This window comes from Ananas comosus, linkage group 15, assembly GCF_001540865.1.
Source record: "Ananas comosus cultivar F153 linkage group 15, ASM154086v1, whole genome shotgun sequence".
Classification (NCBI taxonomy): Eukaryota; Viridiplantae; Streptophyta; class Magnoliopsida; order Poales; family Bromeliaceae; genus Ananas; species Ananas comosus.
In genome coordinates this window covers 21,088-35,841 of record NC_033635.1, presented here as the reverse complement: position 1 = coordinate 35,841, position 14,754 = coordinate 21,088, and the positions used below count along the sequence as shown (strand labels likewise).

The following is a 14,754-nucleotide window of genomic DNA, read 5'->3' as shown; positions in this document are numbered from 1 at the left end:
TCACGTCGCGCCGCGACGCGGCCTGGAATGTGGGTTAGGAGTTATCCGTGAAAGTCTTGGAGCTAAATTTAAGGGAGATTCCCGCCGTCAGTATATGCGGCCCCGTCTGACCGCTCATACTGTGTACATTCTTTCCTTCCGCAATCAGTGGATTAGATCGGTTTTCACTGTCTTCTAATTTTGCGAATCCCTTACTTAAGTTTTAAATTTAATTTTTCGGACACATACCATATCGTATACTGAGTTAACGTCGTTTTGGTTCAGAAAAAAAATTATTATAATATTATCTTTTTCATCAGGAAAAATGTAATAAAATATTGTAAGTGGTATGTAACCGGAAACAAAAGGAAATTAATGGAAGTATAAAATATCATTTGTTGAGAGAACAGAAAATGACTGGTGCGAGGTCTGAAGACGTGAAGAGCGGAGGATCTTCGTTCTGGTTTCGTTTTGTTTGTTCTCATAAAGCGGATAATGGCGAGCCGTATTGACAGCGGCCATTGCGAACAGAGACAGCTGAAGTAGATAATTTATCCACATACATACTTGCATGTGTATTGAGTAAATTAAAGGTATCTTCGCTGCGGCTTTATCTCTACATGTCGCAGTCGTTCTTGGCTACTCGAGAAGTATGAAGGACAAGGACTATACATGCATAAGGACCAATAGCAGTTGACTTTTTATCTCTATGGTCTGCAGGTCTCTATTATCAGCTAACGTTAGCAAAATCCATGCGCCATTGAAAGGGACGGCCGTAGGCGCTAGCTGAGCTCCCGACCAAAAGCTTCTAAACAAATTCAAATTCTGGAAAGTCTGGTTACTTTGTTAAAATTAAAAAGCCAAATGGCCATTATAGCTTTTGGCGTTGACGGAGATTTTTATTAAGGGCAATCTAGGGGTTGGAAAACGGAGCCGAGCTCGAGCCAGCTTATGTCAGGCGTCAAATTCGGCTTGAAAGTTTAATTTGAGGCCTAACATCCTAGGCTCTCAAGCTCGCGCCTTGAATTTAATCTCGAGCGAGCTCGATGGGCCCTATCCGGTCAGCGAGCTCGAGCATCTAAACTGAGCGTCCGGTCGATTCGAAATTCTCGACAATATATACTAATCAACATAGTTTATTGTTCTATAGAATATTCTAATTTGAACACTCTGAAATTGAACATGTTCACTAGATTCAAAAATACAAAATAATTTATAAGAAAATGTGAGCTGGGTGACTTCCTGACTAGAATAAGAGGTAATCTTGAATGCTTATCACCGGCGGGTGAGATTGCTTCTAGATTATGTGCAATAGTGGAAATGTCCATGAAAAGAGAATGAGTGCGATTATGTAAATTTAGAGTTAGGCTAATCTGCAAATACTGTATGTACTTGTATGGGCGTTTATTTTATGGGCAACATAATGGCCGCCAATTAATTAACGCCTATCTATAATTAAAATACATTATATTATTAATAATATATATATATATATATAGTATTATATAATACTATATATACTATATAAATAATATATATGAGGTTCCGGTACATATACTTTTATTACAGTATTGCGCTCGTTAAATATACTCATAGGCCCCGTTTGGTTCGGGGTGTAAGAAAAAGTAGCTATTCCAGTGGATAGGCTCTACATTCAAGAGCGTTATTATGGTGATTAAAATTTTTTTTGTGTTTGGTTGCGAGGGTTGGACTTGTCTAAGATAGTGAAAAAAAGTGTATTGGTTGGAGTAGTGGGAGATAAGAGATAATGGAATTGTAATAAGAAGAAAAAGGTGAAAGCTCGGGATGCGGTGATGCCGGCGCGATAGTTAAAACTTGGGAGGGGAGTGAGGAGTTAATGATGATAAGAAGAAAAGTGAAATGGGCTCGGGATGCGTGCGGCCCTCGAACAGAGTTTCGTTAAAAGTTGGGAGGGGAGTGGGGTTCGGTAACCTCACTAACCGGTCTGGGAGTGGGGTTTTTTACTAACACCCCAAAAAGAGTTGTGTGTTTGGGTTATATAATTGGGGACGCTTAAGGGGTTTATTCCAACCCTTAACCCACAAGCAAACGGGTGAATAAGTTTATGACCATTAGAATTTATTCAATTTTAATCCATTTTCACTCCGTTAGATACATTACTATTTAACCAACTACCACTCAACCCTAGGGACCACTTCATTCTAAGTGGAGACCACATCTATCTAACACAATTCATCATCATCACGAGTTTAAAGCATTTAATGAGTCAAGGGTCTATACTTATAAGAGTATAGTTAGTCCAGTCTATATATATATTATATCGAACATTTCTCGAGTTAATTTCGAGCCTATGTCCGAAACGAAAATTGCGAGTAAATACTCAGCTTCGGCTTTAAATGAATTTCGAGGCTTTTATTTTGTTCAAAGTCGGGATATTTAATTTGAGGTCGAGAATGCTCGACTGCGAGCCAATACTCGAGCAGAACACGAGATCGAACGCAGAGCCGCGCTCGCTCGTTTGCCGCCCTAGGCAAATCTAGTAGGCCAGAGTTTTGGAGTGTGTTGAGGCATGATTTATGCTCACTGCGCGGCCCAAAGATGCGCCGCGACGGGATGACGAAAAAAAAAAAAAAAAAAAAAAGTTTTTGGGCCAAGTGCCAAATCAGTGCCTTTTGTGGGCTGTGCCAGCCAGATTCCGTGCACTGGCTATAAGCTGACAATATTAACCCCAGCCTCTACAAACCACTTCGCATTACCAAGGAGGAATCAGCAATTGTCTCTTTGATAGATACTCTTTTCCTTTCTTGATTAGTAATCAATAAAGCCTTTGTTAGTGTAAATATTTAAAAATAAAGGTTAGATTGCAAAATAATATAAAAAGTGTAAACAAGTTAGCCGATCAAGTCGAGACATGAAAATCTTACTCTTTTTAAGAAAATTCAAACCCTATGTGGTAGGCAAAACTTTTGAACCAATGTAACAAAATGCTGACTTGTCCTCTCGAAAATATAACAGCTTGATTTTGTTGTGTGACTTTATTATTTCTGCATAAGTTGATGAACCCAAAGATCCACAAAAAAAAAAACAATTTTTTGACCTTTTCTCTCTCTCTCTCTCTCTCTCTCTCTCATGCAGAATAGAAATAACTTTTTTATTTTTCTTTTCATTGTGTTGTGAAGAATGAACCGGGCGGCCTTATATAGGCTTCATGGGCTTAGGGGTTACAAGGATTAAGAGATGGAAGATTACAAGAGTTAAATAGCTAGGAGTTTATAAGAATGAAAGTACTTTTTTTTTTTTTTTGAGAAAGAGGTAGCTCGCTACCCGCTTCATTTATTGATTCGATGCATTAACCTACAAATATGGGGCAATCAGGCCCCAAAAAGGGGGTGAAAAAAAAAAAGAAAAAAAGAAAAAAACACTACGAGCAGCTTGAAGGTTCAAGAAGAATGTCCTACTCCTTCATGAGCAACTTGAATCCGTGGGCTGCTGTCCCTAGGTTGAATAGGATATTCCGAAATATACAGCAGTTTCTGACCTTCCAAGTGATCCACCAACTTCCCACTAGATCGGAAAGTCGGGTTCGCTTCACTTGATAATCCTTTCTGTCCATCCACCTGTTCGCTTCACTTGATGAAAGTACTTATTTTAACCTTCATTAATGCAGGTTCAAATACATAGGTTACAGAGATTTACAATAGATGCAAGTTATATATATACATATAGAATTAGGCTGGAATACTATTAATAGTAAAACGCTCTTTTTGCTATCAAGTTTTTACCTTTGGATGAAAAATTGTAGGGTTAGGATAATATTAGTCGGTTAGAGTTGAGTGGTCCCCCTATGGTTGAGTGGTCCCCACTGAGTTATAGCATTTAATCCAATGATTAGAAATAATGAAAAGGGTTGATCCAAAGGCTAAAAAATTGATAGCAACAATCGGATTTTGCTACTAATAGTAACCCAGTTCAACTCTATATATATATATATATATATATATATATATATAAAATTGAGCTTCTATGTTTTTAAAAGTACCAAGTCATTGATATCTGTATATTTTTTGCCCTTGAATTAAGAGATGTGCGGTTATAATGACGTGAGTCCTTTAGGGTTGAGTGGATAGTTGGTTGAATAGTATAGCCTAACGGTTGAAAATGATCAAAGACGTAGATCTAACGACAAAAAACATACAAGTATCAAGTACTTGGTGCTTTTACAAGCACCATAACGGGACTCATATATAATATTATCTTAGTAGCAAAATCTCATTGTTTGCTACCAGATTTTTTAACCTTTGCATCAACTCTTTATTGTTTCTAACCATTGGATTAAATTACTTAGTAACCAGTGGGACCACTCAACCCTAGGGGGGACCACTCAACTTTAACCGATAATATCATCCTCCTAACCAATTTTTCATCCAAGCGGTTAAAAATTGATAACCAAAAAAAAGTTTACTATTCAATAGATTCCTGCATAATTCTATATATTATGATATATATAGTTGGACTTGGGTACTATTAGTAGCAAATCTATTTCTTTGCCTTACCAGTTTTTACCTTTGGAATCAACTCCTTTCATATTTAACCATTGATTAACATACTATAACCAGTGGGGAACACTCAGCACCCTAGTGCCAACTCAACTCTAATCCGACTATATCATCCCGACCCTACATTTTTCATCAAGCGTGTTAAAACTTAGTAGCAAAAAAAGTTTTAGTATTAATAGTATTCTCAGCCTTAATTCTATAATATATATATATAGGGTTCCGGCTACTATCAACTATTATGAGTACTGATCGCTCTTGTACTCATAAATCGTTTTCGATGATTAGAGCCTCGAATCGAGTCATACTAGAACAATATTACAGTATTAAATTTTGTTAGAAAACCTTTTAGAAAATCAGTTGGCTGAGAAAAACGCGATTTTTTTGTCTGAATTCTTTGGAAATACCGTGCGGGAACGGGCCGTTTTATAGTATTTTTCAAAATCCAGTGAATAAATTCGCAAATATTCCCGAATTACTAACTAGGATCGATACTATTTCAACCACACACAACTCAACCCAATGGGTCCACATCATCCTAGACTGATACATCCCTTATGTCAATGACCAAAACTTGATAGCCACAATGATCTTAGGTGCCTTTAATCGCTAGTAGTGTCTAGTTCTATAGATTCGGTCTGAATATCGCTAGTCAATACGAGCTCTCAGCAGTTGAAATAAAGCTGTAATATTAGATATATATGGACAAGGGGATTTTGGTGGATGATATATACGGATGCCAAGAAAGTGGTTCCATTTCGGTCGGATTTGGCTTACATTGTGCTGGCCTAAACTAGGCTAGCTTCAAAAAGGCGACAGGTAAATAATAATATGAAAAATAAATATGCGTTGAATCGCAAACTGGTGGCGCAAGGACCGCGATGTTTCCTTGTTGACAGCCACGCTCCTTGCTGGATTTGAATTTGGTATCCAGGAATAGTCGGCAAAGACCCAATAATGTTTAGGCCCTTCACCTCATGGACGCCCTTGCGTCTCTGCGTTCATTCGTGCTACAGTACAACTGCTCGTCCTATTTTGTTCCCGCTGCATTATTCCAAAGGGAAGTGTCCGGTCATGGACACGTGAAACAATTGTGTCCGTCACGCCGTTATCGCTATGGCCTAACCGTGTCCCAGCGCGAAAATCACGCTTTCTCTTGCTCTCGTCTCTCTCTCTCTCTCTCTCTCTCGTCTGTCTGTGATGATGATTAAACATGAAAAGCTAATATCAAAATATAAACCTGGTCGTAGGGTTATTTTACAATTGCAAATCCTCCTAGAAGTTAGTCATTTTTTAAATTTGTAGTATTTTTTAAAAAATAATAAAATTAATGTAAATTGGTTACTTTTGAATGAGAATCCTGTAACATCACAACAGGAAGGTAGTTGCAGCGGTAGCAGCGCTCTAACTTAAAAGACGTGAGAAAAGTAATACTGTACATTTCACCCGCACTGTTATTAAGTACAGGAAAAAAAAGGGGAAAAAAAAAAAAGAGTTACGGAGAATTTATTACACAGATGAGGCTTTAATATATTGGCCCGTAAGGCAGGCCGAGATTAATAGATTTTTTTTTTTTTTTTCGTGAAGCAGCCCGAGATTAATAGAATATTATTGTTGGATCTGAAGCAGCCCGACGGACTGAAGAATCCGCAGAGATAAAAAGCACGCGTATATGGAGAGAAGGCCGTAGCCCAAGCCTCTATGGATCGTCATTCCTCGCCTGGGCAGCATGACGAGGGCCCACAGGAGCCCGGCCATGAGGAATCCGACGGTCTGATACAGCGTGGGGTCGTCAGGAACGGGAACGAGCAGGGGCGAAGGGTGCGCGGCCCACGAGGAGAGCACGAGGGAGAGGCCGAGGCCCACGAGGGTGTTGAAAATGGGCCCGCCGTAGCATCCGGACATCGCCGTCTGGGCCCCCCCCGGCCCGCCCTTGAGCGCCACCGCGGCGTTGGCGATCAGGTCCCCAAGCGAGTTGCCCCAGGCCAGGACGGTGAGGCCCAGAACGGAGCTGCTCACCTGCAGCACGACCCCGAGGGAGACCAGGAGGGACACCAGCTCCTCCGCGATGATGTACGCCCACACCACGCTCATCAGGAAACCCCCTGCCAGCCAGGGGAACAGGAACACCCCCGCCGGCGGCCGCTCCTTCCTCGTCCTTGCCAAAGCAGCGCCGCCCAGCACCGTCCCTAGTAGCCCGCCAATAACGTGGACGACCAGCGAGCTCTCTTTGGCCCTGGGGCTCTTGGAGTTCCAGAGCGCCGCCAAGAGCGTCGGCGCCAGCGTCACCGAAATAACCGCGAACGGCTTGGACCATCTCTCCTCGCATGCGTCCGGGATGGTCAGCCTCCTGGGAAGGTACAGAGGCAGCTCCAGAATGCGGAGGGCCCGGCCCATTGCGTGCTTGCTCCCTGCCGACGCAAAACACGCCTTAAAACACGCCTTGGAGCCGCAGGCAGGCTTCTTCGGCTCGTCCCCCCATTCGCCTCCCCTCGTCGCCAGAAGAGGGGCCGCGGACTCCAATCCGCCAAACTCCGCAGCATCCGCCGGCAGCGCAGGGAACCCGTCGCCGATGCCCATCTGCTCTACATCCTTCCTCCTGCAGAGATGCGTGATCGACACCAGGAACACGTAGACTGCGTAAAGGGAGGTGAACGCCACCGCGCACCACAGGTTGATCTTTCCGACGACGAAGATTACTAGCAGGACCGAAAGAACGAAAAGGAAGAAGCAGACGTCTCGTACGAAGCTGGTCTTATCGATCGCGATCCTGCGAGGGCCGAGACAGATGCTTATGATTCCGACGACCACGGACGACACGAAGAAGGCGCCGCCTAAGACACTGTTGAGACCCACGTCGGTAGTGCCGTTTCCGACGAAGGAGACGATGCTGGAGAAGGCGTCGGGGGCGCCATTGCCCAGAGAGAGGAGGGTTACGCCGGCGATGGTGGGGGAGAGCTTAAGGAGTCTCGATAGGCCCTCCAAGTTTGAGCAGAAATAGGTGGCAGCGGTGTTGCCCAGAAGATAGAACAGGAGGAGAAGCCACAGGATCAGGATAGTGTACCCGAGGATCGGATATTCACCGCAGACGCAGTAGAAGATGCGGAGATAGTTTATGTATCCTTCGGGACGGCATCGGGCTTCTTCTGAATTCAAGTAGTTGCACTTCCCACTATAGCTTTCGAACCCGTAGATGCCACTGCAGCCGCTGCTGGAATCAACGTCGGGCGTACTCGGGCTGGTTCTGATGATCTGCTCCGAAGGTTGTGGCGGAGTAGGATAGGAAGAGCCCAATCGGGTCGAGAGATAAAAGAGCGCCAACAGCAGGAATGTCAAGCTCAGGAAGGAGCGCAGTACCTTTTCTGGTGCTGCCATCGTTGCGCCGCCCATGAAGGTTTAAGCACTTCTGCGGCGGAAGAACAAGCACTGAGCCATCGTCGAAGCGAATTTGAGAGATCTACGCCCTCTCGTAAGATGCGGAATGCGCTTATTAAAGTGGTTGGAAGCTTTGATAAGAGCGCCAAAATGATAGGAAATTGACATATAAGTCGTATGCGGAAGAGCAGCAGGGGCCGGTGAAAGAGAGCTGAAGCCTCACATCAAGATAAGGTTTATGATGCCTACTCTCCAAGTCAGTAGGACAGGATTGAGTGTTTTTGGGGGTCCTCTTCGTGCTGCAGCCATCAATTCCTGCTTCATAGTGAAATCCCCATTTTAGTAGCTCCATGCTTTCGCAGAAAATAAGGTTTTAGAATGGCCCAATGGCTATATATGCTTCCAAAAAGCAAGACTCGATGCGAATCAAGGGATATATATAACCCAAAATTCATTATCTATTAGGGATGATGATGATGATGCAATAACAGGGGCAGGGCAGTTTAGACCAAGAAGAACAGTTATGAATTATATTGAGGACCGATTTGTCAAAATCAGCCAATGAAAAAAATAAAAAAAAAAAGAGCAAGTCATCAAAAGTGCCCACCGATCTAATGTGCATGAATCATTTCACGAGGTAGATTGGGCGAGACGACAAAGTATTATGCTTCACGGATATCAACCCCAGGATGAAGACGACTTACCCATCATGCTTATCCAAGAGAGATACAGGAATTTCCAACTCACTCATCACATCATTAGACATGAGAACGGGGACGCCATCAATAATTTAGCATCGACCAGTAACCAAATTAATTAATTAATTAACCGAGTTGAGGTCATCAATCATCATGCATACCTTGGGCGTGGGTGGGCTACGAATGTTAGAGAGTTCACTAATTTATGAAAGCGTGGCGTAGGATTGGAAATTCAATTGGTCACGAAACTTAGGAGATGGGGCAGCATAACCAACCGTGAATTGCCTCATCTGATGGTTACCTGCGTCGACGTGTGATCCCAACGGCGACACTGCCACTCAATTGCCGTTGAATGCTACCAGGGGAGGCTCCATCTCCCCATTAATACGCCGAGGATGGGCCTGCTGGCGTGGGTGGATGTGCTATCATATATACGATGATAAGCTAGCCTCCCTTTCCTTGCACGATTCTGCCACTCTTTTTTCTTTTTTTTTTTTTGGGTTAATTTCTTTTACTAAATTTTACTCGAAGAATATGGCAACGTGGCGTCCGGTGAAAACTACCTGATTGATCCAGATAGTCCTTCAGACGTTCAAGTGTTGCATGGTGTCCGTACTCGCGGACGAAGTTCCTTTTATTATCATGCTATTTGGACCTGGTAAAAGTAACTATTTCTTACTCGTTCGTGCGAATGCGCCGGCATTTCTTCTTGCGCCCTCTGTTGACGCTCGAGAACTATGGGGAAGGAGTTTTAGCCTATAGGATGCTGGGAAAAGAAAAAATTATTAACTTTTTTGTCGGCTATTTGATAGGTGGTTTAAACTGAAAGAAACAATTTTATCTTCCGAGCGAAATTCCTCCACCCTTCCCAATCGCTGAAACGTGTGCAACTTTTTTTGACTATTTGGAATAAGCTCGACGAACACCGGACTACATAGTCTCCCTCTTTTACTAATTCTTGCTCCCTCTCTCTTTTTGTTTTATGGTTTCTTTTTTCCGCATTTTTTTATTTATTTTTTCTTTTTCTTTCTCTACTGCTAGTCTTTCCCTCCCTCTTGTTCAGAAGCCCTGACTGCTTTCACATTGTAAATCTAGTTCATTTTGTTTAATGAATAAAGCTGATAACATATTATCTATTTCTTAGAAAAATCGTAAATACAAGATTATTATAATATTGCAGCGGGCATCCTCTAACTATAATAAAAAAATTTACTGTTTTAAAGCAACCAAAGATTGAATTTCTTTCTTTCTTTCTTTTTTTTTTTTTGTGCGCTGCAGTAAAATTTACAAGTAGCACTCCTTAAAAATTCAGTGACAAAGACTTGCAAACCAAAACATGCCGCATCAGCTTCGTGTTGCTATCCACCATTGGACAGGTGAGGAAATTCCGGCCACCGGTCCCATTGGCCTAATTATTATTCCTTTATAAAAAGTTAGATCAAATTTTAATCAGAAGAGCCACGATATTGTTTTGTAATGAAAGCCCAAAATTCAGGCGAGTAACTGCAGTCTGACGTGTCAAGTCCAGTTTAGGGAGTTGAGGATAGAGATGTCAACGGTTCGGATTCGGAGCGAATTTTTAAAAATTCGAATCCGAATCAGACTTCAATGACGAGTTTAAAAATCCGAATTCGACTCCAAACCGAGATCGGAACTCGAATCCGAATCCGAACCCGACGGATTTTAAAAATCCATATCTAAATCCGAACCCGACCAAAAATCCGAAATCCGAACCCGAATCCGAACCCGAAAATTTGAACCCGAAATAATTATTTTTTTTTTCAATATTTCAAAATATATTATATTAAATTTAAATTTTTAAAATACAAATTCAAATATAACATCAAATTTATATATATCTATATATATATTATATATAATACAAAATAAATTGGGGTTCGGGTCGGGTTCGGGTTCGGATCGGGTACAATCAAAACCATATCCGAATCCATATCCGTCGGGTTTTTATTTTTTATATCCATATCCAAATCCATATCCAAATCCATATCCATATCCATCGGACATATCCGTTTCATTCGGGTTCGGATTCGGATAAAATTTCGAGTATCCCTACCTATTGACATTCCTAGTTGAGGAACTGTGGCTGATGCAGTTTTTCAAGATTTAGCAGTTAAATTATAACTGTCCCAAAAGTAAATGGCAAAGGATTTGATGGTTGATATTCGAGACCCAAGTTCGAATCCTAGTTGATTCATATTTCCAACTAAGTTTATTTCTAATAAAATAAATAAAGTAAGTAGCGTGCTGCCTATCTCTAAAAAAAAATAGTTAAATTGTAAATTTTAGATAAATTACCTCACAACCGCAGCGAAAATGCAGGCACCATCCCTCACTAGCTCTTTCGCTTTCTCGATGCTGCAGAACCATTCNCGAAAAGTTGCTGACGAAAGATAAGATTGTTCCTGGCCTTCCAAATTGTCTACCAGCTTGCGATCAATTCGGTAAATCTATTACTCGTACCACGCACCGCAGTCTTTCTCATCCACTTATCCCAAACTATCAATACATCATCGCCCAGTTCCTCTGCGTGGACATCCTCAAGTCCCATCACCATGATGTACCTGAGAAAGACGCATTGAGTGAATAGATGGTCCACAGTCTCGTCGTGGTCTTTGCACAACACACAAGCTATTTCTCCAGTCCACTCTCTCTTAACAAGGTTATCAGTTGTAAGCGGTCTTTTCTTAAGCACGAGCCAGCAGAACACCTTGACCTTGAGTGGTATACGGAGTCTCCAGATCTTGCTAGTGCGTCCATCTCTTGTTCCTCCATCGTTCAACATCCTATAGGCCGATTTGACTGAGAATATACCGCTGCTACACCATCTCCACCCTATCACGTCCATATGTTGGCCTACCTTAAAGCTGCTAACCCTATCTTTGAGCGCAGAAATGTTGGGTCCAAATCCAGTCAAGAGGGTCGCGTCATCGCCCAGGATCCTAGCCCAGTTCCAGTCGTCATTTCCAAAACAATCCTTGACGAACTTCCGAGCGAAATTCTTCCACCCTTCCCAATCGCTGAAACATGTGCAACTTTTTTCGACTATTTGGAATAAGCTCGACGAACACCGGACTACAGAGTCTCCCTCTTTTACTAATTCTTGCTCCCTCTCTCTTTTTATTTTATGGTTTCTTTTTTCCGCATTTTTTTATTTATTTTTTTTTTTTCTTTCTCTACTGCTAGTCTTTCCCTCCCTCTTGTTCAGAAGCCCTGACTGCTTTCACATTGTAAATCTAGTTCATTTTGTTTAATGAATGAAACTGATAACATATTATCTATTTTTAAGAAAAATCGTAAATACAGGATTATTATAATATTGCAGCGGGCATCCTCTAACTACAATAAAAAATTTACTGTTTTAAAGCAACCAAAGATTGAATTTCTTTCTTCCTTTTTCTTTTTGTGCGCAGCAGTAAAATTTACAAGTAGCACTCCTTAAAAATTCAGTGACAAAGACTTGCAAACCGAAACATGCCGCATCAGCTTCGTGTTGCTATCCACCATTGGACAGGTGAGGAAATTCCGGCCACCGGTCCCATTGGCCTAATTATTCCTTTATAAAAAGTTAGATCAAATTTTAATCAGAAGAGCCACGATATTGTTTTGTAATGAAAGCCCAAAATTCAGGCCAGTAACTGCAGTCTGACGTGTCAAGTCCAGTTTAGGGAGTTGAGGATAGAGATGTCAACGGATCGGATTCGGGGCGGATTTTTAAAAATCCGAACCCGAACTCGACTCCAAACCCGAGACCCGAACCCGAACCTAAACCCGACGGATTTTAAAAATCCATATCCAAACCCGAACCCGACCAAAAATCCGAAACCCGAACCCGAACCCAAACCCGAAAATTTGAATCCAAAATAATTATTTCTTTTTTTCAATATTTCAAAATATATTATATTAAATTTAAATTTTTAAAATACAAATTCAAATATAACATCAAATTTTTATATATATATTATATATAATACAAAATAAATTGGGGTTCAGGTCGGGTTCGGGTTAGGATCGGGTACAATCAAAATCCATATCCATATCCATCGAATATATCCGTTTCATTCGGGTTCGGATTCGGATAAAATTTCGGGTATCCATACCCATTGACATCCATAGTTGAGAAACTGTGGCTACTGTACTTTTCCAAGATTTAGCAGTTAAATTGTAACTGATCATCCCTAAAGTAAATGGCAAAGAATTTGGTGGTTGATATCCGAGACCCAAGTTCGAATTCTAGTTGATTCATATTTTCAACTAAGTTTATTTCTAATGAAATAAATAAAGTAAGTAGCGTGCTGCCTATCTCTAAAAAAAAACAGTTAAATTGTAAATTTTAGATAAATTACCTCACAACCGCAGCGAAAATGCAGGCACCATCCCTCACTAGCTCTTTCGCTTTCTCGATGCTGCAGAACCATTCTGTTCTTGATAACTTGCGGGCAAAATCTAGCCACGACAAGCGTTCACATCTCAAAAGCTCTCAAGTCTCGTGTGCTATTGATTGTTTTGGCTGAACGAATGGTGAGGTCGACATCTGATTTCGACACAAGCATATACCTTCATCAAATTAATAGCAACCTTTCGTCTCAGCGCAAATGATAAAAAGCTTAATAGTTAATACTCGAAGTTTCAAATTCAAAATTTAGTTGCTTCACATTTTTCGTTAAATTTTTCTCTAAAAAAAATAAATAAAACGGATAGCATACTACCTTTTACTTATAAAAAAAATTGATGCCAACCTTAATTTATATCAACTAAAGAAGTTGCTGGGACCATGATTTTGCTGTTCATGAGCAAACTAATGGAATATTAGGCCATCCCATAGCTTGATAAGCTACACCTCTCTCTACTAAGCCAAGTTGCATGCTGTTTAAATAACATGAAACAATTATTATTCTGCAATAGTTAAAATTATTAGAGGACAATCTTTTATATTCAATATTTTTTTTTTATTTAAACTCAAAATTTTTTAATATATTCAAAACATGAATTTAAATTTTAAATAAATAAATAAAATTAGAAATCTAAGGTAATTCAAACTAAAGACATTAAATTTTAATATCGTATAAAAATAATACAAAACAATTTTAAGTTTCGGCACTCCGATGCAGCGCACGGGGTATAGAGTCTCGCGTTGGCAAAGATAGAGGTCGGATGGGGAGAGAGAGGAGGGGGTCAAGGGAAGAGAAAGAAGGAGAAGAAGATGAGGCGATGGGGGTTATAGAATAGTATAATTTTTTTAAAAACAGTGTAATTTTATCGAAAGAGTTAAAGAGTTAATTTTTATCTCAAAAAATACAACGTTCATATTAAACAGTGTAATTTTCTTGTAAAACAGTATAATTTTATTTTAATGATGCAATATTCTTTTTTTTTTTTCCTCTGATTCTTAAACTTTTTGATAACAGTAATGATATATATGATCTTTTAAAGAGAAAAAAATTTTCTTTATTTTTTTTTACTTTTTATTCTTGCTTTTTTCTACCCTCTATATCTTTGTTCGCTCATTGGAGATGGACGCATTTGTTTCCTTACCCTCACGGGCAGCGAGCACTTCCTCGGTAATGACCTCATCGTCTCCGTTCGTTTTACCCGGCCCCGTTTTGAGTTTTCTTTTTTCGGCGGCAGCGCAGGCGGAGGAGGCAGTGCCACCTTTGTTACCGTCGCTGTGGGCCGTCGACGCGGCGGTGGAGGAGGTGATGAGGGTCGGAAAGAAAGAAAAAAAAGAACGAAAGAAAAAAAAAAGAGAGAAAGGAATAAAAATATTTTAGTCATGTTGAAAATCCGGCTCGAATTTGTAAAATTAAAAAAAAAAGATTCAATTTTACAAAAACTCAAAATTTATGAATTTTATATACAAATTAACCTATTTTATATTCATGATGGGCATACGAAGGACTATATCAAACAAATAAGCAAGTTCATTAAGACTTTGTTTGGTTCAGGTATAAGTAAGAACTAGCTTATACCAGAGATAGGTATAAGTTTAGGTATAAGCGAGAACTAAACCAATTTTGTGTTTGGATGAAAATTTGATTGTTTCCGGAAATAAAAAAATAGCGTTTGAATAAATAAGATAGAATAGATAGTTATAAATATAAAATAATAGTATTATCCCTCTCATTATATTTGAATTTAATTTTTAAATT

At 40.3% G+C, this 14,754-nt stretch overlaps 1 protein-coding gene across 6 annotated transcripts; it reads right to left on the bottom strand.

The window, feature by feature from the left end:
- On the bottom strand, nt 5,934-9,021 carry LOC109721681 (cation/calcium exchanger 1-like). Of its 6 annotated transcripts, none has more exons than XM_020249407.1 (3): nt 8,749-9,021; nt 8,497-8,635; nt 5,934-8,204 (listed from the first exon to the last, which is right to left on the bottom strand). In XM_020249407.1, exon 3 carries the CDS (start codon nt 7,902-7,904, stop codon nt 6,123-6,125), a length of 1,782 nt encoding a protein of 593 aa, XP_020104996.1. In that variant the 5' UTR covers nt 7,905-8,204; nt 8,497-8,635; nt 8,749-9,021; the 3' UTR covers nt 5,934-6,122. The 6 variants fall into 6 exon arrangements, with proteins under 6 accessions (XP_020104996.1, XP_020104997.1, XP_020104994.1 ...); XM_020249408.1 differs by having other exon boundaries at nt 8,594-8,635; XM_020249405.1 differs by having other exon boundaries at nt 8,497-9,021.

Coding starts and splice junctions, on each gene's coding strand:
- LOC109721681 (XM_020249405.1), bottom strand. CDS start 7,904: ATGGGCGGCGCAACGATGGCAGCACCAGAAAAGGTACTGCGCTCCTTC.